General features: G+C 51.3%; 1 protein-coding gene across 1 annotated transcript; it reads left to right on the forward strand.

Annotated features, from left to right (window-relative positions):
* The first annotated feature begins 1,919 nt into the window (after window positions 1–1,919).
* On the forward strand, window positions 1,920–27,853 carry NOCT (nocturnin). Its single transcript, XM_088526476.1, is given in 5 exon segments — window positions 1,920–2,142; window positions 25,510–25,565; window positions 25,568–25,781; window positions 26,677–26,862; window positions 26,865–27,853. Coding segments are annotated over 5 exon segments (1,326 nt in total). The 3' UTR covers window positions 27,512–27,853.

Here is a 27,853-nt window from a genome sequence, read left to right on the forward strand (position 1 = left end):
GACAAGGTTTGCAAAATCCAAGAGACTGAGAGGCACATTTTTATCCATTTTTTTTTCCATACCCATTTCATTCTAACATATAGAGTAGATTCTCTGTTATCAAATCAGAGGGAAAAAAGACATCTCAGACATCAGAAAAGATACCCAAAGGAAACCAGTCCTACAGAGCATGTGTGTCAGAGAGCAAACAGTGCTTCCCAGATTTGGGTTTTGGCATGGCGAGACACATGATAACCAGAAATTCTTGAGCTAAAGAGCTATTTGGATTTCAGCTTCGACATGTGGCCGCGGGAAGTCGCATCCTGCACACAGGTGATATTTTCCTGTTTGATGAGACGTGTCCCCACACATTATTCCACGCCACGTCCGGACTATCTGTTACCTCCCTAGCACAGCTCTGGTTTCAGCGGAGACACGGCCTGCCGGCCACACCGACAAATTGCTAGCTACTTTTTCAGCCCTGTCTTCTCTGCATAGACGTAAGAAGTAACAATTCCGTCACCAGTATTTCCACAGTCCCCATGGGCCTCTTGCCTCACCACCTTGTAATCTTTCCTGCGCTTGCCCCCGGCTCTCTGAGGCCATCGCACTGTGCTTAGCTTGCAGGCGAGCTGCTCCTCCCGTTTTGTGCTGATCTGCGGGGCGTTTCTGACGGCGGGCACTGCGCCGAGGCCAGAGGGCTCTGCCGGAGGGCTCTGCAGCACGTGGCACCGCCAAAGGCGCCGCGGGCAGCGCGGCTGCTGACGGGCAACTCCTGCAGCACGCGCCCGTGCCGGGCAAGGGGCCACCTCCGCGCCACGAATTAATGCGGTTTTTGTCCTTTAGCATATCTTTCTCTGGCTTCTTTGTCTTTTCAATCAATCAGAATTCTTTAAAACTCCATACGAAAAGTAAATAACCAGCCCCAGCTCCTTTCACCTCCAAACGTAAGCGGCAAATAACATATTCCCAGATATTCATATTCTGTGAGCTGAACTTTATGCTGAAGGGGGCTGTGTGTGTTAGCACTGGAAACACACCTCGCAGGCAGGCAGTTAATGGTTATGTGCTGCATACCTGCGCCGAGGAATCATTACACCCCCTGTGAGCAGTGCAGTATTTATATATAATGATCTCATTACCAGGCAGCTATTCCAATTTTATCTCAACTCTAATATTTCTTGAAGCAAAAAGCATACAGGGAGAGTTCAAAATGCCAACTCAATCAAACTCCATATTGATGGACAATTACTCAGCTGCAAGTCAGTATAAATAGAAAAAGAAAACGGATTATCCTCCGACCAGACGAAGCTGTCTTACTTTGCTTCACTGTCTCAGTCTGGACAGGCATGAGCAGCATCCAGAACATGGTGGATACCTTAGTGCTTTGGTGAAATTCTACCCAGAGCTGTACGAACGCAACACTTCTCCTCCACTGATGCTGCGCAGATTTTTTCTGCCGTTTCCATCCATATGGTTCTCATCTCCCTCCTCCTCCATCCTTAGAGTTTCACCCTGCATCCTTGTCTGGATAAATTTAAGCCTTCATCATCACTTCCACACCAGGCAATTGAGCTGGGCTAAGACAGGAGACTTGCTGAAAATATTCTAACGACAGGGGACCTCTCCTATACCCAGAAGCTCCTTGTCAGCACATCGAGATCCTGGTCTTTGCTCTGCTCTTAATAAAGACAAGAGTGTCATTTTGGATTTTTCTGGGGGCAGCAAAGCCTCCCGACGCTCCCAGAGGACCCCCGAGCAGCAAATCTCTTCAGGGCTTTTACCTTTGCAATCTGCCACAGTCATCCTAGTGCCAAGCCGAGGGGAGAGAACTACACCTACCAGGTGTTGCTACAGGCGGAAGGCACTTGTGTGGCTGTGCTCCCGCGAGTGAGTTGCTTGGACTAAAGGGCTGCTTGGACTAAGAAAGAAATGGCAAAATGGCAGCCAGGGAAAACTGCATGGAGAGAACACAGACCGGCGACTCTATCGACCGCAAACACATTCCCGTCCCGGGCGCTGAGCTGGAGCAAACAGGCGGCGCTGCCGCGGCCCCTCTGCTGCGGTCTCGCAAGGCGCAGGCAGCCGCGCCGGCCCCGGGGCCCCTCTGGGACTGCTGCCTCCTGCAGACGCAGCTGAACGTCCTCCCGTGGCGCAGGGAAGGTCGCTATAAAACCTCCCCTCCCCAGCAGGGCTCTGAAGCTGCGCGGTGCCTTCCTGAGGGGGCCGAGGAGCTGCCATCGCCCACTTTGGTGCCGCTACGGGCAGGCCCTGCGCGCCATCGTAGGGCCGCGGCGCTCCGCTGGCCTTGGTCGCGCTGTCCGGCCCTGTGACGATGGCTCAGCACCCTCCCCGGGCAGCGTCTCGCACAACGTGATCACGTTTCTGCTCATCTCTGTTGGCTGAGGCGCGCTACCTACGCCTGGTAATCACGTCACCACCCTGATGACTGCTCTGCAGCACCGCACGGAGGAGGCCAGCTGACCTCCTGCAAATCTTACAAACTGCATGCTTACCTTTGCAGTATGTTTGTATGTTGTAACGACTACTCATAAATACTCATTGTAGAGTATTTACTGCTGCTCCAAAATCTTCCGCACAAATTGATAATAACCAAGCCGGCCATCTGTCTCCCGTTGTGTGTTGTTATCCATCAGTTTTTGCTCCTAATGACTGAAGTCTGATATTGCAGTCAGCTGATTGTGATATATCATGTGATGCACCAGGCAAAATAGTAAGCACAACTTTGTGGCAGCACCAGAAACCTAAAAGACATCGATAATTATACTCTATAATTATAATCTGTCCTGTTCACTATAGCCCACAATTAATTTTCCTCACCTGTGCATTTTTTCTTTCAGACCTAAATTTATTTTCAGCTAAGTTCAAAGCCTAGAAGAAGGAAATCAAGTGTTTTCATCTTTCATTAGATACTGACATGCATTCCATGTTTTCCCCGTCCCTTTATAGTTTACACCAGGGCAGAGCACAGGTTTGATAAGAGCCAAACGGTTGCCGAGGCATTGGCCATCATCAGCCAAGAGTGCGAAGGAAGATGCAGCGGCACGAGGCAGCTGCGCAGCCCGTGTGCAAGGCTTCTGCGGGACGTGTAACCCGCGCGCCTGCGGCACAGCTGCTTGCGAAGGGCAGAGCTGCACACCTGCCTGCCCTGTGCTCCCACCTGTGCGTGCTGCGTAAGGCAACAAATTGCTCAACGGCAATGAAGGTGCCCGCTGCAAGGCAGCGTGCTCTGCCTCCTCCTCACCCTCGCTCAGCGTGGAGGTACCACGCAGCCCTTGCCTTCTTTTGAGACAATATTTGAAATGCCATTCACTTCTTGCTTTCAGAACAAGAAAGCTTGCTAAGGGCAAAGGCCTTTGCTCTGCAGTGTGTGAGTTTATCTTCCTCTTATTTCCTAATCCTATTAACTGTATCTGCTTTATCTATTAAACCCAAACTTAGCTGCATTGTAGCTCCATTAAAAGCACCCAGCAGTGTATCGTCAGCAATCAGAAACTCACTTACTTGCTCCTTTTTGGCTATCACATCTAAACTACCCTTTATGTACTTTTTTTTTTTTTTAAGAGAAAAGCCTCTCCTACAGTTCAGGATCCCTTTCTGACAGGAAGGCTCCTCTTGGCATCTGTCACCCAAGAGCACAGCCCGAGCATCTGCTTTCGTTAACTCGGGAAGATAAGTTGGGCTTGCAACAGTGGCGCCTTCTTAAGCGAATCTCTATCTGTTGAAAGAAAAGACTTCTTAGAAAGATAAGATCTGGTGCCACAAAGTTATCCGCTCTCTGCTAGAGATTTACTTAACTAATGTAAGATAGCAATCTAGTGATCCTACTGGAAATGAGGTCGCACTGTAAATAATATGCATAATAGCACAACACATTAAAGTTGTGATTTAATTTTCCTCTGGGTATCAAACTCCCACATTATTAGCCTATGTGGCAGCATCGGCCAGTAAGGAGAGTATTCATTACACAGTGAAAAGCTGGTTCCTAGCAGTCAGCTATACCCATTAACATTTGCTTTTACTGTACTTTGGGAGCTTTGCTCTAACATCAATATTTGAGGGTTCAGTATCTATGCCCGCAGGATCCTGCCATGACTAGAAAATCCTTCCTGGCCTTCATTTCCCTTTTCCATGCCTTTCCTACCCAACTCACACCTGCTTAGAGAGGGTTTTTACCTGCAACCCTATCACTCATGTAGTTTCTTTCACCCCAACACTCACGCCAGCTTTTTTCCCCTCATGAAATATTCACTGAAGACCTGGACAGCTCTGACTGCAGTATCTGAACACATGCTAAGCCAAGGCGCGACCACTCTGACCTGACAATTTGCTGTGGCCGTTGCAATGTCAATTTGCAACTTTATGGAGGAGACAGCCCGCCTGTCTCCATGTGGAGTCCGTGTCCGTAACTTAAGCCGAAAGCAGCCTTCTCATTACGTTCTGATAGCCCAAAGCCACAGGAAATAGAAAGCAGGCCGGGCATTCCCGTGCTCTGCTAAAGGGAAAGGACAATCAACATCAGGAACATTAGCGGTGGCAGCACACAAGATTGCTCAGCAGTGTATGAAAAGAAAACTAGTCATCTGAATTGAATTTTCAACCGGGGCCTAAGAGGCCAAATTTAATCATCCGCCTAAAATTATCACACAAGTCAATATTCCCTACTTCCCTCTGCTAGGGAAAGAAACCGATTCTCTATTTTTCAGTCAAGCAGGTGGCCCCGCGGCAGCGACCCAGCTGGCTGATAGCTAAATACCTTTGCCAAGACAAAAGCCAGGAGCATGATTGATTACCTCCCTACCGCCCTGGACGTGGACCCTCTTTGCCGGCCCGAGCGCCAAGCTGCTGCTGCGCGAGCGCGTGGAGAGCGGCCCGGGCCGGTCACAACCGCCGGCCGCTGACCGGCCTCTGCTGCAGCTCGGGTCACCACAATCTACTGCGGGGGCACCAGTAAAATTGCTCTGAATCTTAAATTTCATTTGAGAGCCTCCGAAGAGGTATGGGCAATCTCGGCAAGGCCGTGCATCCTCGCATCGCCCGTCCCAGTGCGGCGCGGAGCGGAGCGGCCGCCGCGGAGCCTGCCGTGGAGCCGCAGCACCACCCAGCTCCCTGCAGCCGGCAAAGCGCCCCGTGCTCCGGCAAGCGGCCAGGGCCGGGTACATCCCGGCTCCTAGGCAGTTCACAGGACGCCCGTGCTGCAGGCACACATCCCACTGCTCCGTTCCCTGCAGTCCACCAAATCCCCAACCAGCCCGGGTCAGAGCCAGTTCTCACAGCCAGCGATGCATCACCAATCCAGGCTTCAAACCCAAGCTGATGTGCTCCATGTTGAGCTTTCCTTCACTTCCACCTCTGAGGTCAAAGGCTCGGAGAGAAGGACGGGAGCCAGGTCTTGCCATTCCCATGCCCAGCCCTGGCATGGAGCAGCTTCACGGCCCTTTCTCTGTTTCTCCGTGCCTCAGTTTTCAAGTGCGTGAAATGGCTGTAGTAAAAATAGTGCATATGCATTAAGAGAGGAACCCAAGTGTAAAATGAAGAAGTATAAGGCTGCCAGCTTGTTTCTCATTACCCTCCTGTCAATCCCCCTTCCCACCCTGGCCTGCTTTAAATTGCGCTGTCCATGGAGCTCCATCACCGTTCCCCTCTCATTCCCTCCACACATGGGGATCAGAGCACAGCCTGTGCATGAGGATGCCATAAAATGTTCTTTCTTTTTTTCTGAACATTTCTGGAGGCAGGAGAAGCTCTGCAGATTCCCATGTGGCTGACACAGGCAAAGGGCAATCATAAATTATAGGAGCAGAGTCTGGGCCCGAGGACAGGTGGATCTGACGTAAAACATACAGAAACAGCCAGAAAGAAGAAAGGCAAAGGAGTTATCCTTTCTCTACAAGATTTTCCAGATGTGCTTTATATCACATTTTAACTGGGAGGCACATGAAGGGAAAATGCTTAAAATGTAGATTATTTTCAGCTGTGAGGAAGCTTCCATCCTCGCCAGTGCAAATCATCAGGGAAAATAACACAGATTTTGCTGGAGTCACAGGTTACAAATGTGTAAATCAGGAGGCTTACCTCACTGGCTCTGTTTATGAAGAAAGAGGGTTTTCTTTTTAGGGGCTGAGGGAGCACAAGAAGGGGGAGAAACCTGAGCCAGCAAACCCAGTTTCTTGCCTGATTAGGTGCGTAACTCCTGCCGGTTCGATGTGCGCGGGAGCAAACTCCGCTCCCGCAGCAGGGTCTGCAGCGCCAGGCCCGCTAACAACGGTAGAGCCAGGGAGCGGAGAGGGGCCGACCTACCCAAGCAGCCTCCGTGACGCACAAAATGCCGCAGGCGGAGACCATGGCGCTGCGGGCTCCAGGGGCGCCTTCCCTCAGAGGGAATCGCCCTTAGGCGGACACAAGGATGCGGCAGCCCCCGGCTGCCCTTTCCTCATCCCTCTCTGGATGATGCCCCACGTGTGACCAGTGAAACGGGAACTGAGGAAGACACCAAAACTTGGGAGTGAGGCAAGCCTTGCGCGGCCGGCGGCACGCTCCACCTTAAAGACAGCCCTTTCACAGAAAAGAAACAGCGTTCGGTTAGAGAAACCTGGAGAAACCTCTACATGCATTCACAAACACCCTTACGAAATTCAGCCTACAACACACCCCAAAACCCAGCTGACTGACTGGTACTTTCAACCTAGCTAAAGCCAACAGGTCTGGGTTAGTTCTGAGTAATCCAAGTGAGGAGATGACACAAGAAAAACCTTTCCAGAGCAGAGTTTGCTTGGTTTATAGACAGCAACAAAATGTAGCACACTTCCCCTGTAAAATAAGAGCAGAAAAATGCTACTAATGGCTCTTTAGCTATTTCTCGTTGCTGTTGCTGAGAAGAATATGCTAAAAGTAACAGCAATGGCAAGAACGAGTGGAGGAGTGGGTGGGTAGCAGGTCTAAGCCTGCCTTTCCATGCCTTCGTGAACATGAGCATCTCTCCCCATATCACACTGCTGTCAGGGGAGCATATCCCATCACCATGTGGCGGGGAAGAATTTCTGTTTCTCTTCCTTCCTGGTTTTTACACCCACATTCCTCCCTGGCTGCCTCCAGTGAGGGCAAACCAAGGCAAAATCGAGTCTCAATTTCCTCCTTAAAGTGTTTTCCCATAATGAAGCAGATCTCTGCAAAAGCCTTTTCTCTATCTGCAACGGGCATTACAAGGGTGCTGCTCATTTTCAGTTGGGGAATAACCCTCCCTATGCAACGTGCCAAAGCCGCAGCTCATGCATTTTCACTGCCCCGTGCTCTGAGTCCTGCATTTCCCTGCACACATCGCACACGTGGTGCACACTAAAGGCTTCGCTTGGCCAGTATACAAGGAGGAAAGGGGGGAAAAAAGAGGGGAGAAGGAGCCTTGTATCATGGGGAAAGATGCAGCCCGTGCTCTGCAGGATGCACGTGAACCTCTTCCTGCATGTGGGATTTATGATCAAGGTCTCTCCTCTCCACAAGATCTCAAGCAACCGGCAGCTCCGCGGCACAAACCCCTTTTCCAAAAGCTTTTACTGCCATCTAATGTCACTCTGTGATAAAGCCTGCACAGAGATGGCTTTTGAGCGCACTCCAAGAAATAAGAGGCCCCAGTGGGCGCAGGGAGCACCACTGAACCCACGGGAGCACGGAAATGTGTGAGAAGGGCAAGGCAACGTCCTGAAAACTTGTAACGATAGTTCTCTCTGTGCAGAAATTAGCTGTGAGCCATATGACCAGTGAATTAAGGTCATATGCTGCTGAATTAAGGAATTTCTGTTTAACATATTTACACCTCTCTGACAACTCACCTTGCATAAATAATTCTGCAAGCCAAGTTCATGGAAATTTTACCTTGAGTTCATTGCTGAAGTGTGTTCTGTGTCCCAATAAAAACACTTTCAAGCAAATTAATGTTCAAAACCTGGATGAGCTCTTATGGCTGGTCTGATGCAAGGGACGCACAGTCAACCTAGTAGCCCCTTCAGGCCTTAAAAATCTATGCAGTCCAAAGGCACAGACCCTCCCATGAGCATGTCTGGTAGATTATATAGGTAAATACCAGTACAGTCCAAAATAGCCATAACTTCTCAGGGCGAAAGATTGCAAAAGCCTAAAGTTACGTTGCACAAATACAAAGAAGATTGTTTGTTTAAATCACAAGCTTACTCAGATAGGTTTGTCCAAGACCTGCTGGGCGCTCCCCTTACCACGCGAGACCCGCGCGCTCTCAGCACCAGAGGCGAGAGGAGCACGAGTGCATGTGGATAGAAATGGCGGCTGTGAAATCCAGTGCCAACACCGCACTGCCTTGAGTCGCCTCATTGATTAATGCACTGGAAAGACCAGCATAACTTTCAGGGACAGCGTGCTCTGTGATCAATTGCTTGGATTTTCTGGAGATCTTTAATATACCATGTGGTAAAGGGATAATAAAATAATCTCTCTGCGTTTGCAGCACCTAGCAGGAATTGGAGCTACACATGGACACATCCTGAGTGATCCAAGACAAATGCGCTGTAATGACAGAAGTGTTTCTGAGCCTCTCTAGTAAAGCCCCCATGAAAAAGCATTTAGAGTCTGAAAAACAAAAGGTAGAGAAAGAGGAAGGCTTTAAGATTCCTGATCCGAGTTTCTGCAGAAGCTAATCTCAGGCACCAGCCTGTGCTCTTCTCTCTTCAAAGACCGCCGCATATTTTCCTCAGCTCTGCATAGTCCTGATATTGTAGGTAAAGGGAAACATGTCCATTTAGTCAGCCACTTATTCCAGTTATTTATTCAATTTTCATTTCAATACTCCTTCCCCTTTCATTTCCAAATGAAGGAGTCTTTTGGGGCTTCTTTTATATGTGAGGAGATTTCTATGGATACCCTTGCGCTATCTAACCTCGCTCCCAATATCTCTCCAAGGGCACTAGGGTCACTTAGCCCCTCTTACGTCTTTATCACAATGTCCCAGCAGACAGCAATGGAGCATTTTCAGCTCATGAATCCTCCCTGTAGGATAATCTACCCAAGTAGCAATATAGTTGCCTGAGCAAAAATGCATTTTTTACTAGTTCTTTCATTTAGTTACACAGTAATAACATGCCTCCCAGCTGTGTCTGAATTCAAAATAAGTGGCCTTTAATGTACTTAGCAGCACTGCTTTAGAAGGGCCTAGGAAGAGCTTTGCAGAGGAATTCGTTTCCTGAGAAGACAACGGGGAGCGAGAAAATTTTTGTTTTTCTGACTAGAGCTCCTTATTCAGAGGTCTTCACAGGGCTTTTCTGGCAAACAAAAATATTCAGCTATTGGCCACTTTTTTTCCTCTGGGGGCACTCAGGGTGTTACCAGGAAACACCCTGAGCACATTTCCTAAAGCACAAGATTTGGGTAGAGTTTCTGCATTCCAGGTAGCCTTGCTTGGTGCTGGGCCTTGCTGCTCTAGCTGCTCTTGCCACCTTTTGACAAGGACATCACAGGCTGCACACTCCCTCCTCTCCCCAAAGAGGCACGGACTATTTAACCTTACAGTTGTGACTGTTTTCCACAAGGAACACAGAGAATTCATTAGTAATCACACATCAGAGAGTGCATCCACCTCTCCCTTGGCAACTGTATAATTACACAATCCTTTCCTATCAAAGAAACTTTTCCCTCGAGCTTCCACGCAACGAACCCCAGTGCCTTCGCTTCCCTTCACCTCCCGTGAAGAGAGGGGAAACTCTGGAAAAACAGTCGTGTCTCGGGTTGCTCTGCATTCCTTTAAACAACCAAACACGGGAGTCGTGTGGAGAAATGATCATCTGCTCCTGAAACTGCAGCAAGCAGAATTCAACAGGAATGTTCCAGTCAGCGAGTGACAAACACGCGGCGACGGGCACAAGCGGGAGCAGCGCCCACCAGCAGCGGCAGCGGCACCAGCAGCAGCAATTCTCTCCTTCTATATTGCTGCTGCTCTCCCTTTTCTAATTCCTCACCGGCATTTGCTATTAGTCCCCACACAGTAAGCACCGCGCTGCAAATTCTGACAAAATAAACTGCTGGAATGATTATTCATCCCGTGGAGAGATTGCTCTGCGAGCCGAGAGCTACACGTTCTGCATTCTGTGACTAAGATACAGTCCCATGTGTTTTCCCAGTTCAATCAAGTGTGCGAAGAACTGTCACAATAGTCCTTGATGCCAGGAAAATAAAATTTAGGGTAGAACAGTAAACCTGAGTTGCATTTTAATGGGTTTTCGTTTGCACCTGTTTTCTCTGCTCTTTGTTTATTTTATCCTTTTTTAATCTTTATTGACAATTCATTAAAGTCTTATCATCCCTCTCAACAGCAAAAGAAAAGGGAGTTGCTGTTGTACCTATCTGGATAATTGCTACTGAAATGTTGTCAAATTCTTAGAAGTGGCTATATATCTTTCACGTCAGGCCACTGGGATTGATACAAAAACGTTTCCAGGCTTGTGCAGATTTTTTCTTGTCTTTAGAAGAAGACATAAAAAGAACAAATAAGTCAAAATGATAAATTATGACAGGGAAAAAAAAAGTCAACATTTGAATTGCCTGATAATAGCAAGAGTGTAGGGTTTGAGGGAAGATTAGAGCAGCATCAGGAAAGAACAGACCTGAAAGTTACTTAAGACTGATAGAAACCCTCTAGGATCTGCAATCCCACCATTGTTTCCCCCTGGAAAAGCAGTTTTCAGAAGCTCCAATTAACCTTAATTGAATTCTGCCTTCGCAATACCTAGAATTTTAATTGACTGGGAAGGTGATCATAAATCTCTGCTCAAAATGCCACTTGGCCATTAGCAATTCCCAGAATGGCGCAGCCAAGTGTCACAGAGAAGCACTCAGCTATTCTGTAGGCAAGGCTGGCTTCAGAGCATAAAACAAACATCCCGAATGGAAAATCCCAGCAGCAAAAGCAGCTCCTATGAAGAGTCCCTGTCTCCAGCGCTGACGGCTGTGGACACTAACAGCTCTAGTGTCCACCATGCTCGGGTGCGTAGCCTCCCCAGCACCCTCCAGGCTGCTCGTTCCCTTCCTCGCGTGCTCCTGTCCTTACTTCTGCTTCCAGCACTGATGTTTGAGCGTTTAGCCTCTGCTTCAGACCTAATCACGTCCTTGCTTCCCCTGTGCGGCCCCGCATTACTTGAGTGCTTGGTTATCGCATCCTTCTTGTGCGCTTTCTGCTCGGAATACTTTCAATCCAGCTGGTAACTTATTCCAGGGTCTGGTGTTTACAAGTAGATCTCTGCAATGTTCGTGCACTCATGCTCTTGAGTTTCAGTGGCTTTCCAGTGCCTGAGTTCCTTAGGCTCCTTCTCAAATCCTGTCCTCAGTGCCCTTGCATCGATCCAAGTTCTGGTCTTAGAGAGATCTCCCCAACTCCGATATCCACAAGATGCCTCCTGGCTGAGCCATGCAGCTCGCACATGCCACAAGGAGTTATTTCACTGTTGTGAGATCCATGTTTCTGACCACAGAGGGACAGAAGAGCCATCCCCATGTAGCTCCTATGTGGCCACACTGTCACAGCCAAACACAAGCCCATTTGCAGGGGGCCACCAGCTCAATCTCACTACCACTACCACAGCCCACACACGCCTACAGATTTAAATGAAGACCTGTCATTAAAAGTAGCAGTTCAGTTCACAAATAAATGCACTTGTAATAACTAAAATATAATACTTGTCCCATAGGGTGCACCTCCTGATGGCACTGCCACAGCACTGAACAATGGAGATTACTACAGTCACCCCAATTTATGAATGAGGAAACTGAGGCAGGAAGGGGTTTGTCCTGTGTCACTTCCTAGGGCAGCAAGCAAGCCGAACCCAGAGCCAAGTGCTGAGCAATGCAGCACAGGTCGGGCAGGAGCCACACGGCCTCCCACGCCCTGGGGGAGCTGCTCAGCAGCGAATAATTAACCTTGCAACTGCTTGCTGGGCTGCACTTTCCCTCTCGGGAAAGAGTAGGGGAGGTTCAAGACGGCCACGGGGGAGAAGAGCCCCCTCTCTTCAAAAGATTGGTTCTGAGATTGAATCAGTGGTGAGATCTTCATGTCAAAGGTGCATATAAAGTAGTCTAGTGTATACTGTGGTTGGGAGTGCAGGTTTAACAGCCTATATAGGAGATGGCTGTATAAAACTGGGCATTATAGCAAAAGCCTAATGCATTTTGGAAACAACCAGATGAATTACAGTCTGCATCTAGCGCATGTGCCAAACTGACAGGTTGGAAAGTGACCATAATGGCGTAAGCAGAGGTGGAGAGTGACATTCATGACAGCTACTTTGGTGTGACACTGAGCACTTCGCCCCAGAGTGTCCGCAACTTTACTACACATTGATTTGATAGTATTTTTCCACTTGTCTAAAGCCTGGCAGTCTCGCAAGGAGCTGCCTTCCCTCCAGATGCCAGCATGGGAAGGAGGAGACCTCTCCCACCTGCTGGGTCCTCGAGCAGCCCTCATCCCTTGCCTATATTACATCCCCGCACACAGCAGATATTCCCTTGCCTATATTATATCCCTGCATGCAACAGGTATTCCCTTGCCCATATTATACGCCGAGCCTCAGGGAGCTGCAGCAGAGCTGAAGGTCAGCACAGCAGCTCAGTACCCACTTGCACCGCTGGACCACTCTGCCCCCGCACCTGCTGACTGCAAGTTCAAGCCTCAGCGGGAGCTCCAGCTTCAGAGAAATAACCTCCATCGCCAATTTCTCCTTAGCATTTACATGTGCTTTTGCCTATCCCAAAACCAGGGAACTGGAAGGGATATTATTTTAGATACTCCTCTGGAAAACTGATGGACTAAATTGGGAAATGATGGTCATCAAGCATTTCTGTAGCCCCCAAATTCCGTTCCTTTAATGGAGGAGTTTTGTTTTTTTTTTCCTTTGTAGCATACCAAGAAGGTCTTTTATAAAATACACCCAGCATCTTTGGTACCATGGACAGCCTATTTCTCTGGCAGTAAAGTACCCACTCTGTCATCAGGCTCGGAGCTGAAATGAATCCAGAAACACAGTCAGCTTAATAACTCCCTGCTCTGGCAGAATAAATCCCTGCTCACTCGGTGGCAAGCGGGTCCACACAGGGCTCATTCTGCCCCAGCCCCTCCTCGCGTGCTGCTGTTTATGCACTCGTGGGTGTTCCGTGCCCAGCTCCAAAGCTTGCAGGATGGAGGCAACGCATCCTCAGCGGAGAAAAGTGACAGTGAGAGGACAACAAGGAAGCCAATCCATCACTTAATGCAGAGCATTAAGTGCTGCAGCCAGAGCATCACGCCAGGATTGATTACAAACGACATGACACCTCCCCGTGAGCTGTCTGCTATATTATTATTCATTCTGGGGTCCCCCCCATTCATCCTGAGGTCCATGATGCTGCAGAGGAGGGATCGCACCTCGGGCATGCCGCAGATGTCCCCCTTGGTACCCCCTGCTATGGTACCGTGTCCCTTCCTCACCAGCACGTGAGCTTTGTCTCACCCAACACAGTTTCATAAACAAAACTAGGGAACTGGGAAATGCCACAAGACGAGGAGACGGGCAAAGAGCTTTGTTGATATTAAGGGGCTATTTCTACGAAGGACATGCTAAAAATGCAGTCACTCTTCGCTAGGGGGACATGAAGGCGGAAGCAGCTGGGCCAGGCTCCTTCTTGCGCCCAAGTACCCAGCCACGTCCTGGCAAGCACCAGAAAAGCTGTCAGCACTAGCACAGTGCTGCATAGCTGTTATTTATCGGCCGTCTCTATCGTCACCTCCACCACTCGCAAGGTAACGAGCAGGTCCAGGAGTGCCCTGGGCATTTGTGGCAACTGCAGTCCATTACCTCCCACACACGGCACCGTCCAGGGGTCCTTGAGCCTCTGCTTTGTACTTCCCTTGATGCTGGTGTCTTTTATCCCTCCTTCTCCAAACAGAATATATAAAAATCTTAAAGATGTGTTTGATTTTGGACGTGTCCAAAAAAAGAGAAAAATCCTCAAACTTTCCACATCCTTCATAAAGCAAATAATAATGGTCCCGTTTTATGGAAAAGGAGGCTGAATGATAGCAAACAAATCAGAGGCCACTAGCGCCGAAGAGGCTGCCCCATACTCGGCAGAAAAGCTAAGGGAATGACCCAGATTTTCAGCTCCTGAAGCCTGGGCCCCTCCCCACCTTCCCCTGTCCCCAGGGAGGCCTCACGCATGCAGGACAGCAGCTTGCTTGGGTTTGCTTGCTAATGCTGGGAGCAGATTACAAAGCAGAAACAAAAGTAGGAGTTTCCTTCTGCTCTTCATCTGCTCTATTTTTCCCCCTTCTCTTCCCTAGCAGAGAAACAGTCACTAACCCATACAAACCCAGCAAACATGAAGATTATCAGGCAATTTTCCATCTCCAGCCAAAATGCTGAATTTCCTTTTGATTATAAATTCCAAATACAGCGAGCATCGTGCAGGTTCTTTTGGATGGTTTATAACAAGCAATTGCTGTTTTCCAGTTGCCTCTGCTGCCTTCCTCCCTATACATGATTCTCAGTCAAGGCCTTTCTGGGCATGCCTCGCACAAGCACTAACTGATATTCACCCAATTCAGCACCGCTCCTTCCAATCCTCCTTTGGTTTAATAGAACCCCATAGTAAGTGGCGAGAAAGACTTTTTTTTAAGTTGTCATGGGGTTTCCTGTGTCCTCAGTTTCATTTTACCGTGCATGGGAATCCTGTTATTGAAAGATGAGGAGTAAAAATCCAGTGCTGGCTCCCAGTGCTTGTCCCACCGCTCTCGGCCACGGTCCCTACTGAAATCAAGGGGGCAAGAGAGGTGAGCTCAGGCCCATCATGGCTCTTCAAAACGCTACGGTAAGGCCAGGGTAAGGCCTTTCACTCCTCTCCGCCAGTGAAAACAGAGAAAGAAGATTGGGAGTTTCAATATAAAGGGGTTTTCGGAGTTGGGCTGCTGTTGGGCAGATGGTTTTCTCTGCTGGGTCACCTGGAAAATGTTACATCTGGTAAGATGAAGGCAGATCTGGCACAGGCATCGTGTTTCTGCGCTCCGGTGCCCGCCAGGCTGAAAAGAAGCAATATCCCCGGTGTAGCAAAGCGCAGCTCTCTTCCAAGCTACAGTCTTTAAGGAAGAAACTCTGTAATTTAGAGGACATCTGTGATGCTAAATCCCCCAGCAGAATGTAAATAGTGGTAGCAAAAGGCAGCCATGCCTTGTTATCAGCTCTGCCTAAAGCGCCGTTTATTAGTGCCATAACTAGCTTGCTGAAGCCTCCTTGGATTTGATTAAAAACCTGGAAGAATAAGAGGAGGAAAAAATGGCACCGTGCCATGCAAGGAATGTTTATTTTTTACAGATAAGGCAACACAGACATGGGGGCTAATGCAGCCAACGGAAAATGCCCACTGTGCCCGGCCTTATTGCTTCATATTCTCTTCATCCTGACAGCTTAATTAGAGGGTTAATTAAAAATCTCCACAACACAGATGAGGAAAGATTTTTTTGAAAGGACCCAAGAAAAGAGGTGAAAATTGTTGTGCTGTTGCGGCCAGAGGGCTTTTCTGCTATTCGCTCTCATCTGCAGTCGCAGCCACTTGAGAAAGAGCATTAAAGTACAGTCGGTGCCACCACCTGCACTTTGTGGACAGGAGAAGAGAACAACCAGGACGACGAGCTGCTCTCAAGCCAGCTGCACACCCGGCTAACCCCTGGCTGCCAAGGAGGACAGGCCAAAGGGAGAGCTTGCCCACATCCTCACTCTCCTGTCTTGGAAAGGGCCTTTGGAGGGGGTTCGCATTTTACCAAGCAGCACTGAATGTCTCTTGCAAACTGCAGGGAGATAGGGATGGGGCAAACCTTCCTACTTGGAAGTAATTGAAAATATGTTTTTCAGTCACTTAGCCACCCTTCTCCAAATAGCATTTTTTTTTCTTTTTTTCCTAATTTAATCATCCATTTCTCTGGCTTCTGAAATTCTCTGTAGAGAGAGTGACATCTAGCGAAGCAAAGCTGAACTTCTCTGAGCGCCGGGCTGTACCTGCAGGCGACAAGATGGAGATTTTCCAATTTACAAATACGGGTCACTCATAAGCACAGCCAAGCCCCCACCAGCAAGAATTCCCTCATTCAGCAAGCAACCAAGCCCGTCTACCTCAGGGGGAGCTGCTGTAGGGCATAGATGCAATCTGCTGGAGGATTTATGGCCCTTTTTAACGAAGGTCTCCAGGACGCTGGGGGCTGTGCTAGCGGCCCGGCTGGGTGCAGAGGCCGCAAAAGGCCGGCTCAGGCTCATGCACTGAATGCTGCAGAAGTCCTTTGCATTTTGAACCTGCACTGCTCTCAGCTAACTGACACTGGATTTGCTTCTACGCAGGCAAACTCCAAAGTCCGGGCTGGGAAGTGATGTGCAACAAAACATACACACAAGGCAGCACGCGGGGAGAAACAATAACCAGCAGAGCATATCTGCAGAGGAGGGCAGCTCTCAAGCTGATGGTGTCCCTTTAACACAGCCCCAGGCCGTGTTTCCTTCCCAGTCAAATCCCACTGTTTCCAAGGCAAGGAAAACTGGGCATAGCCCAGCTTTCCCAAGCATGGATGGCTGTCCAACACCTCATTCAGTCACAGTGACAACATGCCAAGGAGTCTCTCAGGAGGAAAGGAGTCACTGCAACCCCCAATGACAAAAAAGTGCAGCTGTCCTTCCCTGGACACAGCAGCAGAGGCTGCACAGTGCGGCAGGTCTGGGGACAGCACGAGGCCAGCAGTGCAGCCCACAGCAGCCATGTGGGCTCTGGGTCAGTGGCCGTGCCCATGGTTGCCGCGCGGAACGGGGATTTGGTGTCCTCCCAAGTGGGAGCTTTCCGCTCCCCAGGAGCCGGCTCAGCAGAGGGGAAATAGCTTTAACCCAGAGCAAAGTTCAAGCTGCTTCCTCAAGGCGCACTAGGTGAAGGGCGCCTCGCAAAGCAGGCTCCTGCTCTCGCCTGAGGACAAGCCAGTCAAACCTGCCACTGGCCTCTTCCATCTCTTCACAGAAATCCACCAATCACCCCAAAATACCTGCACTACCCTGTGCCACTCTTCCTTCCCTCTCCTTGTCAGCGAGGGGATGTGCAGTCAGGTCCTATAGAAAGGCCAATGCTGAGACGTCACGTCAACATCTCTTCTTGGCTTTAAAGCTCCAGACAGACCTTTAAATGGTCTCTGGCAGCATTTCTTTCACATTGCCAATAGGCAAGATGATAAAAATACTATAATTTCAATGTTTTTGACCCCTGGAAGCATCTCACTACCTGCGGTTGGCTCTATCAGCAAAATACATCATAGCTGTCTCAAGCATCTCCTGGCTGTACACACAAGACGGAGGTGGATCCTGTCCCTGTTGGCTTGGAAAGCTTAGGTCTTGAAGCTACCAGCTGCAGAGACACACCAAAACCAGGGAGTTAAAACACACACCAAAACAGGCTCAGACAAAGTCTCACACAAAGCAGTGCAGAGATTTCCCCGAAGAGGCAGGATGCTTTCACAGAGCAGGAATCGCTCCCCGACTTTGCCTTTCTTTATAAATTCTCTTCCGGACTTAGAGTGAATGAGACACTATTGCCGAGAAAGCACATAAATCCCTTAACATTCCTGAGAGATAAAGAGGCAAAATTAGAATTTCTTTCAGAGAAAGAAATGAGAAGATAATGAATTCAGAAAAGCTCGCTGATCTCTGGGAAAAAAATGACAGCAGTTTCACCCAAACTCAAGAGCGTATGCACAAAGGAATGAATGTTTTGGTGAAAATAAATCAGGAGGAAAGCTGCTGGCTGGAGTCTGAGGAAGTAACTCAAGAAGGAAGAAACTGGGAGTGACTGAGGACCTTTTCCTGCATCATAAATCTGTCCTGGAACTACAAAATCTATCTACAATTAAGTTCATTTTGACGCATTGCAAATCAGCAGCTTTCAGAAGAGTCTGCAGTTCAATAAATAGTGCTCTTCAGTAACTAGCACACATTGCAGGGTGCAAATTTCATTTTAAGCACAGTGCAGGTGACAATTTCCCCTGGGCGAGCGCCGAGGAGGATGCCGGGGAGGCAGTCCCCCGGCACAGGCCGCTGCTGGCGCTTGCCCAATGCGCACCCCATGGCCAGGCAGCCGCTGACACTGCCCTGAGGCCACGTGCTGCCTGCCGAGCAGCCCAATGGGGCCGCCCCGGCTGCGCACGCCCGCTGGCAGCTGCTCCAGGCTCACACTTGGCTCCCAGCGGCGTTGTCTGAGCCCCTCTGCAGTCACACATTGACCAGTGGGAGCTGCTGATGCGTGCTGAAATGCCAAGGGGCGCTGAGACCAGGGAAATAAAGCATGCAGAAGTCGCATTTACACCCTTTTACCCAAGGACTGCAGTGCTGGGCCAAGGATTTTTCAGCACGTCCCTTTCAAAGGCAACAGTTTGTCATTTCCCACCACTTCTCAAGCAACCAGCAACATAGTGTAGCACACAAATATTCTGCCTGTGGTTTGCAGAGCAGCTTCCTAAAGCTATCCAGGTAGGAAAGCTTTGAGACAGCTGGAAAACTGCTGGGTCTGGTCAAATAAGATTTTAAAAAGGAGGCCGGATGATCACAAGGCAGGCAGGGAGGTGCTGGAGAGCCCAGGGGGTCCCCAGCTCTTGAACCTCGATCTTAATCCTGCCAATGAGCAACACAACTCAAGCAAGCAACACACATGACGAGACACCCCAGCTGTGGCACATTCTTCTACTGCCCCTCAGCAACAACACCAAGGTAACGTTTTATTGCAAAACAACCCATAACTGGTCAGAAAACCCAAGAGCTAAAGCTGTCTGGTGTGGTCCTTCTTTCCCTTCTCTCGTCCCCATTCAGGCTCATCCTTTACTTTGAAGGGGAAGGTGCCCACAAGACTTTCCTGATCTTGGGTCTGGAAAATCTTCAGCCTTTCCATACCTCCAAAGCAGTCACCAGGAAAGAAGCTACATCTACCATATCTTGGAGTATGCACTAAAAAAAAAAAAAAAAAAAAAAAGAACAGCAGAAGTAGAAAGCCAGAATGTGAATGATCACATTAACAGGCTAAACAGATTATATGCCCATTTCTTCTCCCAAGAGAGACTAAGGATTGAATGGAAATACTTTACGACATGTCTTACATGAAAATGGATTGTGCTCTCATTGCCCTGTAGCAGAAGTAGTTGCACAGGCACTATGGGGAGCAACTCATATGTTGACTGCCTTCATCCTCACTGGCATTGCAAAAGGCTTTGCCCCAAGAAGATGGGTAGCAAGCCTTCACTGCATGAAAACTTACCCAGAAATGGTGGTAAGAAGCCCAGTGCCAGTTATTTCCTGACAGGTTATCTCCTGACAAACTGATGACAGTTTGGGAGGAGCTGCCAGCTCAAGGAGGAGGAAGGATTGTTCCCCTCAGCTCGTTGTTAACCCCAAAGAAAGGGAGCTTGTGGAGATGACTGATGCTGTTGCACGCTGGAAAAAAAAAAATTAGTCATATGTGTTTAATTCTGCACCTCACCGCGTACCCACATTTTTGATTAGCAGCATAGCTCTGCTTGACCTGGGATTTACATGGCTGGTACACGGCGATAGCGGGAATCCTGCCTTCCTCCCTCCCCTTCCACCTCTGCCACACAGATGATATGGAGGCGGGTCAGCCTCTGCCCAGGTCTCAATGCAAAAGGTTAATACATGGGGTAACAGACACGGGAAACCCCCCAGCCATGAGTTACTTGACGAAAGCTAAGCGTGAGCAGATGGCCCAGGAGCAAGTAGGCAGCTAGGTGCAGAATTAAATGCCCAGACAAAAGTTTGCCAGTCCAAAATGGGTCCACAGGCTAAAGCGCCAGCAAGGTACATGTTTAGGTGTAAGTTTAAGGTCCTGGCTTCAGGCTCCAGGTTTGATGCAGTGGCCTCTGTCCACATGTCTCAGGTCACCTTCTCTTTTACTAAAAAAGCAGCTAGTGCAGAGAGAAAAGCAGTGACCAGGCAGAGCTCATGGGCCATCACTGTTTGTGTTTTGATAATCACCAGGGAGGTGAGGAGCAGAGGAACCTGCACGGATGACAGCAATGGATTGGCACAACCATGGGGGCAAAATCAGGATGGCTCCCACCTGAAATGAGTCACAACCACTAGGCTTCAAAGCATATGAAAAACCCAAGGCATCAAAACAGCATACACAGCATCAAAAAAAAACAAAAGGCATCAAATAGCACATAAAAAGTGCAGCCTCTTTCCAAAAGAGAGGAAAGAAGCAGCAGGGAAATTCCAGCCTTCTGAAAAATAGAACTGCTTAGGTGGCAATACCATGCAAAGGGAAACACAAAGGACTGTAACTGGAATAAGGCAACGTGACGCAGCTTCAGACGGGAAAAAAGGGCGAATTCAGAGCGAGGTGAGTCAGCAGGGGCTGCGTGCGCAAGGCTTGTACAGGCCCCGCTTGTCATGGAGCAGAGGCCCCGGGAGCAAACAGCCAGGAGACCTAGCGAAGAGGGAGAAGAGGGGCTTTTCCCTCGGGGAGGGCAGAGCACCGCGGCAGGCCCCGCGCCTCGGCAAGCAGCCGGCGGCAACGCGCCGCTACCCGCTACCCGCTACCCGCCAACCGCCAACCGCCAACGGTCAACGGCCAACGGTCAACGGCCAGCGCGGGCCCTGGGGGCGACGTGCGCAAGCGAGCAGGGGGGCACACCCCCGTGACGTCACGGGGAACCTCCGCCGGGCGCGCCCACTCCGCGCCCGCCGCGGGGGGGAGCGGGAGGCGGGCAGCGGCGGTGCGGCCTCCCCCCGGCCCGCGCCGCCTCCAGTGCCCCCCCGCGCCGCTTGGTCGGTTCCGGACGTGCCGCCCGGCCCTAAAGGCGCCGCGCGGGCGCGGGCCGGGAGCCGCCGCCGGTGCCCGCAGGCCGCGCCGCGGTGCCGCGCCGGGGAGCATGTTCCAGCGGCCCGCGCGCTGCCTCTGCGCCGCGCTGCCCGCCCTCTGCTGCGCGCCGCCGCCCGCCGCCGCGGCGAGGGCAGCGCCGACGCGAGCGGCAGCGAGAGCGCGAGCGGGCGGCAGCCGCCGCCGCGCCCCGGGGGCGCCCCCCCGGCCAGGTGGGTGCCGCGGCCGCAGGGCTGTGCCCGGTGGGGCTGCGCCTGCACGTGGGGGGCTGCCGAAGCCCCCAAACACGCGGTCCCCGTGGGGAGGCTCTGCCCCAGCATGGCCCTGCTCCCCGGGGATGCGCGAGCGGAGCCTGCCCCCCAGGGCGGTGATGCGCTGGGGTCTGTGCCCGGTTTGGGGCACGTTGTGGGGCGGGTGTTGGGAGCGGCGCCGCGGGAGCAGCCGGCGCGGGGTGGCTGTAGGCAGAGCCGCTTCAGGAATAGTAGCAGCTTCGCTCTGGGGAGAGACGGCGGGGAGGGATTGCGCGAATGGAGCGGAGGTGTCTGCAATGGAAATGAAGCTTCGCTTTCTTCCCAGCATCGAGTACTACTATGAGATTAAAGGAACACTTGCTTTAATTAAGCAGGCCACCAAGGACTGCATGTTTCATTCAAAATAGAAGCAGATGTTTGCTTATCTCCAAATTATCCAATGATAATGTGAGTAATTGCTCCTGCACAAGCAGCTCTTACAAGCAACTGTAAAGCTCAAGTGATACTTGAGTAATTGAGCGATTGCTTTTATTTTAAGGAAGTGGCTTTGGCTTTTGCTTGTGGAGTACGAACAAGTGGCACCCAAGAATGCAATGATATGAAGTGCTGGCTTATGAAAGATGCTGCTAGACAACATGTTTGTGGTGCGTTATCGCTTCCACAGCGGTCCCCTTCTGCCAGCATTAGTTAACGTGACAGGGCTAAATCGCTCCTGACTTCTCTGAAAAAAACAACATATTGAGTATATAACTTTTCAGATGTCTGTGCATGGCTCGATATCCTTATTCCATGACTAAAAACATACTGCGTACTGGACTGACTGGTCCGGCCACTCTTCTCTGCCAGTGTTGCAACCCATGTGGCGCCCTTGATTCATCATGTGTTTCTCTTGCGGCGTGGCCCTGCTAAACCGCTAGATTCCTGTTTGCCTGAGCCTTTGGGTATCAGTGACTGCGCCTGCCCCGTGTGCCCGGAGCAGGTGCTGGAGAGCAGCCAAGGTCGCACACGTCCTTGGATGCAGACTCTGACGAGAGCCCACGTCAGGATGATACCCTGGCACATGCCGTGCTCCCTCTCTGTCCCCGCCGACCTCATGCGCGGGGTCAGAGCAGAGCTGTGTCGCCAAGTCTGCAGCTGAGACGCAGCCCTGCAGGGTGGCCCGGCCCTGTGGCTGGAAATGCACCTGGAGCAGAGGCTGCCAGCTAAGACTTGTGCTGGCCGCCCGCGTCCCAGAGCCCTGCTGAGGAAGGGGTGGTACAGGGCTGTTCCCTGCTCACTATGGGAGGCTGAGGCCCAAACACTCACCTGGCATGTGGGAGGAATGACTTGTCCCTGCTGCCCTCAGCTGGGGGTGGAGGGCTGTCCAGTCCAGCTGCTGCTGCGGGCCAGCCCTCATGCACCTCTGTGCCTGCCAGGCTGCGACGCGGTGCCTCAGGCTTCCTGCTGAAGCCAGGCCAGGATGCGGGAAGAGATGGAAGCTTCCCGGAGCACATGTGCCTGAGTGCTGGCAGCTGGCAAAGGCAGGCTCATGATTCACGCACTGATGAAGAAAAAGGTTTCTGGAGCTTGTGCCAGGCACTGAGCCTGTGTATTATTTGGGAGCAGGGTTTGGGACGTCCTCTTCTTTCCAGGCTTGACTAGGCAGCACCACCATGGCACGGCAGCTCTCTGAATCCCGCTACGAGGTTCCCGACTCCCCTGTGCTTCCCTGTGCACTGGCTTAGGTGCCAAAATGGGGACTTGAACTCTAAGCAGTAACGACTGCTGCTTTTTTATGCAGCAAACGGCAGCTCTGCTGTTGGCCAAAAGAAAGCTATATATGTAGTGTGATAGCATGAAGTACAGTATTTCCCATGTGGGGATGCAGAGTGCCACACTGCTTCAAGAAGTCATTGCAAGAAGAGCATGTGTTTGAGAGATGCTCCTCAGACCAGGGCAACTGATGCAGGAGTGAAGCAGGCTGCAAATGTGGCAGGGACATTCACCTTTCAGTGAAACCCTGACGAGGTGGGGAGCTGACTGAAAACACTACCAGGAGGCTGAGGAAAGGTAAAATGGAGTGCTGGCCACTCTGCTCAGAAAGGGAAGGACGGGCCCAGGTGCCTCTCTGCAACACACTGAGCCTCCCTGTGTGCTGCAGTGCTTCTCTCTAACAAAGCTGTTAGGGTGAAGTTGGTGACGGCATGTTGACAGAAATTCTAGAAGCTTCTTTCCCATGCTGTTGCTGGAAGACACAAGAAACCTTGGACCTCACGCTCTGCTGCTTGGAAGGTTAATGAATAGTTTAATTTCTTCCCTGCTCCTATGGTGCCAGGAGGAAGGCTTTTGGCCTTCCAGCACTCTGGATAACTGGCATTAATAGCATGGATAATTGGTGTTAAGAGCAAAGCTGTGTTTGCTGTTGCAACATCTCACGAAGAGCTGCTCATGGGCTTACCTGCAAGCTTAGGAGGGGGCTCTGCCAGTGTGGGCAAGAGCCTTTACCCCCCAGCAAGCTATGGGCCAGTTGTCCTTAGATCCTTACAATTCTCATGTGCTGTAAGTGACCCTGCTGGAGCGAGCAGAGGGATTGGACCGGGTGATCTCTAGAGGTCCCTTCCAACCTCAGCCATTCAGTGGTTCTGTGAATTTGGGTCAGCAGCCCTGTGCTTCCCTTGCTGCCATGGGCAAGGCAGATGCTGTGGAAGTAGCAGCTGGCATGCGGTTTTGGAGTTTGTTCGGGCTGCCATCCTGCCCCTGGCCCTGTGGGAACCTGTGGGAAGGTTCAGCCCTAGCGATGGTTTTGGTGGATGGCGGCGTTGCGGGAGCCAGCGCCACTTGTCAGCCATCTTAGGCGAGTCTCCTCAGAGTCCCTGCTGGTGCTCCTGCACCACCTCCCCGGGACCCCTCGAGAGGCCGGGTCTCTTCCTGATCTGCCCGTGGCTCCACCAGCCCAAAGAGCTGCCGTTTGCCGCTGCCTGTGCTGGGGACAGGCCTGCCGGCCGCCAGCATCCCCATGCAGCAGGGCAGCGCCGCGGCATTGCTCTGCGGGGAGCGCACGCGGGGCCCAGCCCTGATGTGCAGCTGCTGGTCCTGAAACGCATACAGCTGCTTAAAGCTCCAAGGGGCCATCGGGACCCTTGGGACAGCAGAAAGCAGCTTCTTCCTTCCCTGAAGATGCAGCATTTAACTGGGGCTGTCACACGCCCTGGGTCGGCGCCGAGCTCCCCGTGGGCTCCATGGCCACCCCTGAGAGGGGCTGTGCTGGGCCCCTGTGAGGGCCGAGGCCCCTGTGCCTGTTCCTGACTGAAATGGTCCTTGCTGTTGCTCTGGCCAGGCACAGCTGTGTGGCAGCGCCCTGGAACCCCAACAGCTGTGGGAAAAGCAGTGTCTCCTTGGAGGATATTGGTGTGTGTGACCCAGGCCTGTGTTTTGGTGTGAGAAATCTCATGTTTTAACAAGGGAGACCTGTGTTTTAAGGAGCAAGTAGAGACACGGGAGGGGGAGAGAAGGGAAGAGACTTCCTGCTTTCCCTATGAATTCCCAATTTAAGACTTCCTTAGAAAGGTTTAATGACATTTCCATCAGCTTGCACATCTTAAGCACAGAAATAGATACTGTTTTTGACCAAGGTATTCCAATAAAGGCTTTAAAAATTGTCTGTTTTCCTGAGGGTTAAGTTGCAACAGTCTCCGGACACAGATTTGCCTGCCTGCCCTACGGAGCAGACAGAGGGAGCTGTGAGGGGCCCTCACCGCCTCCTGCACAAGGCAAAGCTGTCCATACCTGCGTGTGTCCGACTCCGGGTGCTGGAGCCGTCCTGGAGCAGCATGGGGCTGAGGGGGCTGGGGTGTAGGGGGTGCGGTGCTGCCTGCGGGCGAGCGCCCTCCCGGCCCACAGAACGCTGCCTTAAGGGCAGGGTGGCTGCTAGATGTTAACCCGAGGGGTGCGGGGCCCCCCTCGCTCCCCAGGCACGCTGTCAGCAGCCTCGGGTAAAGGCAAACGCTGCCTCTGAGGCGGTGGGTGGTTGCTCGCCTCCTGGGCCTGCCTTGGTGAGGAGGGGGAGGAAAAAATTTAATTTAATTTCTGCCCGTGCTGTAGAATTAGTCACAGCGTTGCTACTCTGGATGGGAGATATCTTTGCTTTCAGCGGAATAAAACCAGCCAGCGTGTAGCCTCAGACAAGGCAGTGTCCGTGCCATAGGACTAGCAGTGTCTGTAGTGGGAGCGGGCTGAGCGAGGCCCTCTGCCTCTGTGCATCGCACGTGGTGCATGGGCTGGAACTCGATGGGGAGCCGCTCGATCATGCCGCGTCCTGCGCCCGTGAGGCACACGCGTGCCGGGAGAGGCCGGAGGGGGCGTTCCTAACGGCGTCCTTCACTCTCCGCAGGCTCTCCCATGGGAAACAGCAGCAGCCGTCTGTACAGCGCGCTCGCCAAGGGCGCTGAGCAGCGGCGCCGTGCCCCAGCCCCCGCGAGTGCGCGGGGCCACGCGGCGCAGCCCCGCTGGACCCCATCGACCCGCAGGAGCTGCTGGAGGAGTGCCAGGCGGTGCTGCGCGAGCGCCCGCCCCGCTTCCAGCGCGACTTCGTGGACCTGCGGGCCAGCGCCGCCGCCAGCCACCGGCCCATCAGGGTCATGCAGTGGAACATCCTCGCGCAAGGTGGGAGTGCCTACAGCCCCACGCTGCTGGGGTGGGCGAACCTCACTCTCCTTCCCTCCTGGAGGAAGCCGAACATAGCTCTGCCTTCCTGTTGAGGCTGGGCCCGGTATAACCACAGAGCTGGTGCCCTTCACTTGTCGTTGTTGTTAACCCCTGAAAATAGCCTTGCCTTTCTGTAAGTCTTTATAAAGCTTTTCTGCTCAGATTTTCTTATAGCTTAGTGCTCAGCTGTTCATCCATTCAGACATGACATGGGAATTCTTCATCCTTTACACTTCAGAATAAATGTTACCGTCAGGACTTGAAAGTTGACTTATGCAGCAGCCTCACTGTAATCATTTTTGGGAAAATCCCCTGTTTAAGGGCTGTTGTAGCATTCTGTGACCAAGTCACCCCTATAATACTGTGTTTCTTCTTAGTTGAGCTGTGGCAACCACATGGGGAAGGACTTGCTGAAGTGTGGTGACTTTTGGAGAGAGGGAAGTTCCCTAGTTAGCTGTGTATTTGTAAAAGGAAGTTAACACTTCCTTCAGGAGGGACTTCACTGTTTTGAGACTGTGTTCTCTTTGCGAAGCCAAGCAGCCATTAAGTCAGCAGTTATTCCTGCAAATCCCATGCCCTGTGCGAAATCTGGGGTACACATGTTGTGCAGAGAGAGCAAAGTGTGTTGCAGAGGCTTGTGTTTCTTCCTCTGGTAGTTCCTGCCCCATGGAAAAAGGGGATGGATGCAGGGCTGTTGTCCTGGCCTAACTGGGAATAACGCTTGGTGATGGAGCGGCGCCGTTCTGGCGGTCACGGTGTTTTGGAGCTGGAGTTTCAGGATAGTGCTAGCAGTGGAGGAAAAGCCTGTTTTACTACTGACCCCTTCTCTTTTTTCTTTCCCGTCCAATTTCAGCTCTTGGGGAAGGCAAAGACAACTTCGTTCAGTGCCCCATGGAAGCTCTGAAATGGGAAGAAAGGAAGTGCCTCATCCTGGAGGAAATCCTTGCATACAAACCTGACATCTTGTGCCTGCAGGAGGTCGACCACTACTTTGACACCTTCGAGCCGCTGCTCAGCCGCCTGGGCTACCAGTGCACTTTCTTCCGAAGCCGTGGTCGCCGTGCCTGGACGTGGAGCAGAACAACGGACCCGACGGCTGCGCCTTGTTCTTCCTCAAGGACCGCTTCGAGCTCATCAACAGCGCTAACATTCGGCTAACTGCAATGAAGCTGAAAACCAACCAGGTGGCCATAGCACAAACGCTGAAGTGCTGCGAAACTGGAAGGCTGTTCTGCATTGCTGTCACCCACCTCAAAGCTCGCACCGGCTGGGAGAGGTTTCGCTCTGCGCAAGGCTGTGATCTTCTCCAGAACCTGAAGAATATCACCCAAGGAGCAAAGATCCCTCTGATAATCTGCGGAGACTTCAACGCAGAGCCCACCGAGGAGGTGTACAGAGAGTTTTCCAACTCCAGCCTCAACTTGAACAGTGCGTACAAGCTGCTGAGCCCCGACGGGCAGTCAGAGCCGCCCTACACCACCTGGAAGATCCGTCCCTCAGGAGAGTGCCGGCACACGCTGGATTACATTTGGTATTCGCAGCACGCCTTGAACGTGAACTCAGCTCTGGGCTTGCTGACTGAAGAGCAAATTGGGCCCAACAGGCTGCCATCATTCAACTACCCTTCAGATCACCTGTCCTTGGTGTGTGACTTTAGCTTTAATCAAGACCCTGACAGACTGTTATAATTCGTTGGGATGCCACCTAGTATTGCGGTGTCTTAATTCACCACTTGTATTTTAAAGAAACTTTTTGAAGCTGGAAACTATTTAAAGATGAGGAAATACTGTTGACTGAATGCTTTTTTCAGGCACTTGTTTGGAATTACACTTGCCATTTGGAGCTTGTTAATCTGAGGCCTCCACAGGGGGGAGAGAGAAGTCCGTGCTCTTGCTGTGTGTGTTCATGCCCTAGCAGGGTTGGAGAGGTTGAAGGAAAATAAGTTTCTCCTTTCAGTATCCCCTCTGTCTAAGGCCTTAATCCTTTAATGAACATGGAGGATCTCAGTGTTTAAATTAAAAATCACTCGT

The sequence above is a fragment of the Tinamus guttatus genome, unplaced genomic scaffold, assembly GCF_059628265.1.
Source record: "Tinamus guttatus ecotype Peru unplaced genomic scaffold, ASM5962826v1 Tinamus_guttatus_pri_ptg000247l, whole genome shotgun sequence".
Lineage (NCBI taxonomy): Eukaryota > Metazoa > Chordata > Aves > Tinamiformes > Tinamidae > Tinamus > Tinamus guttatus.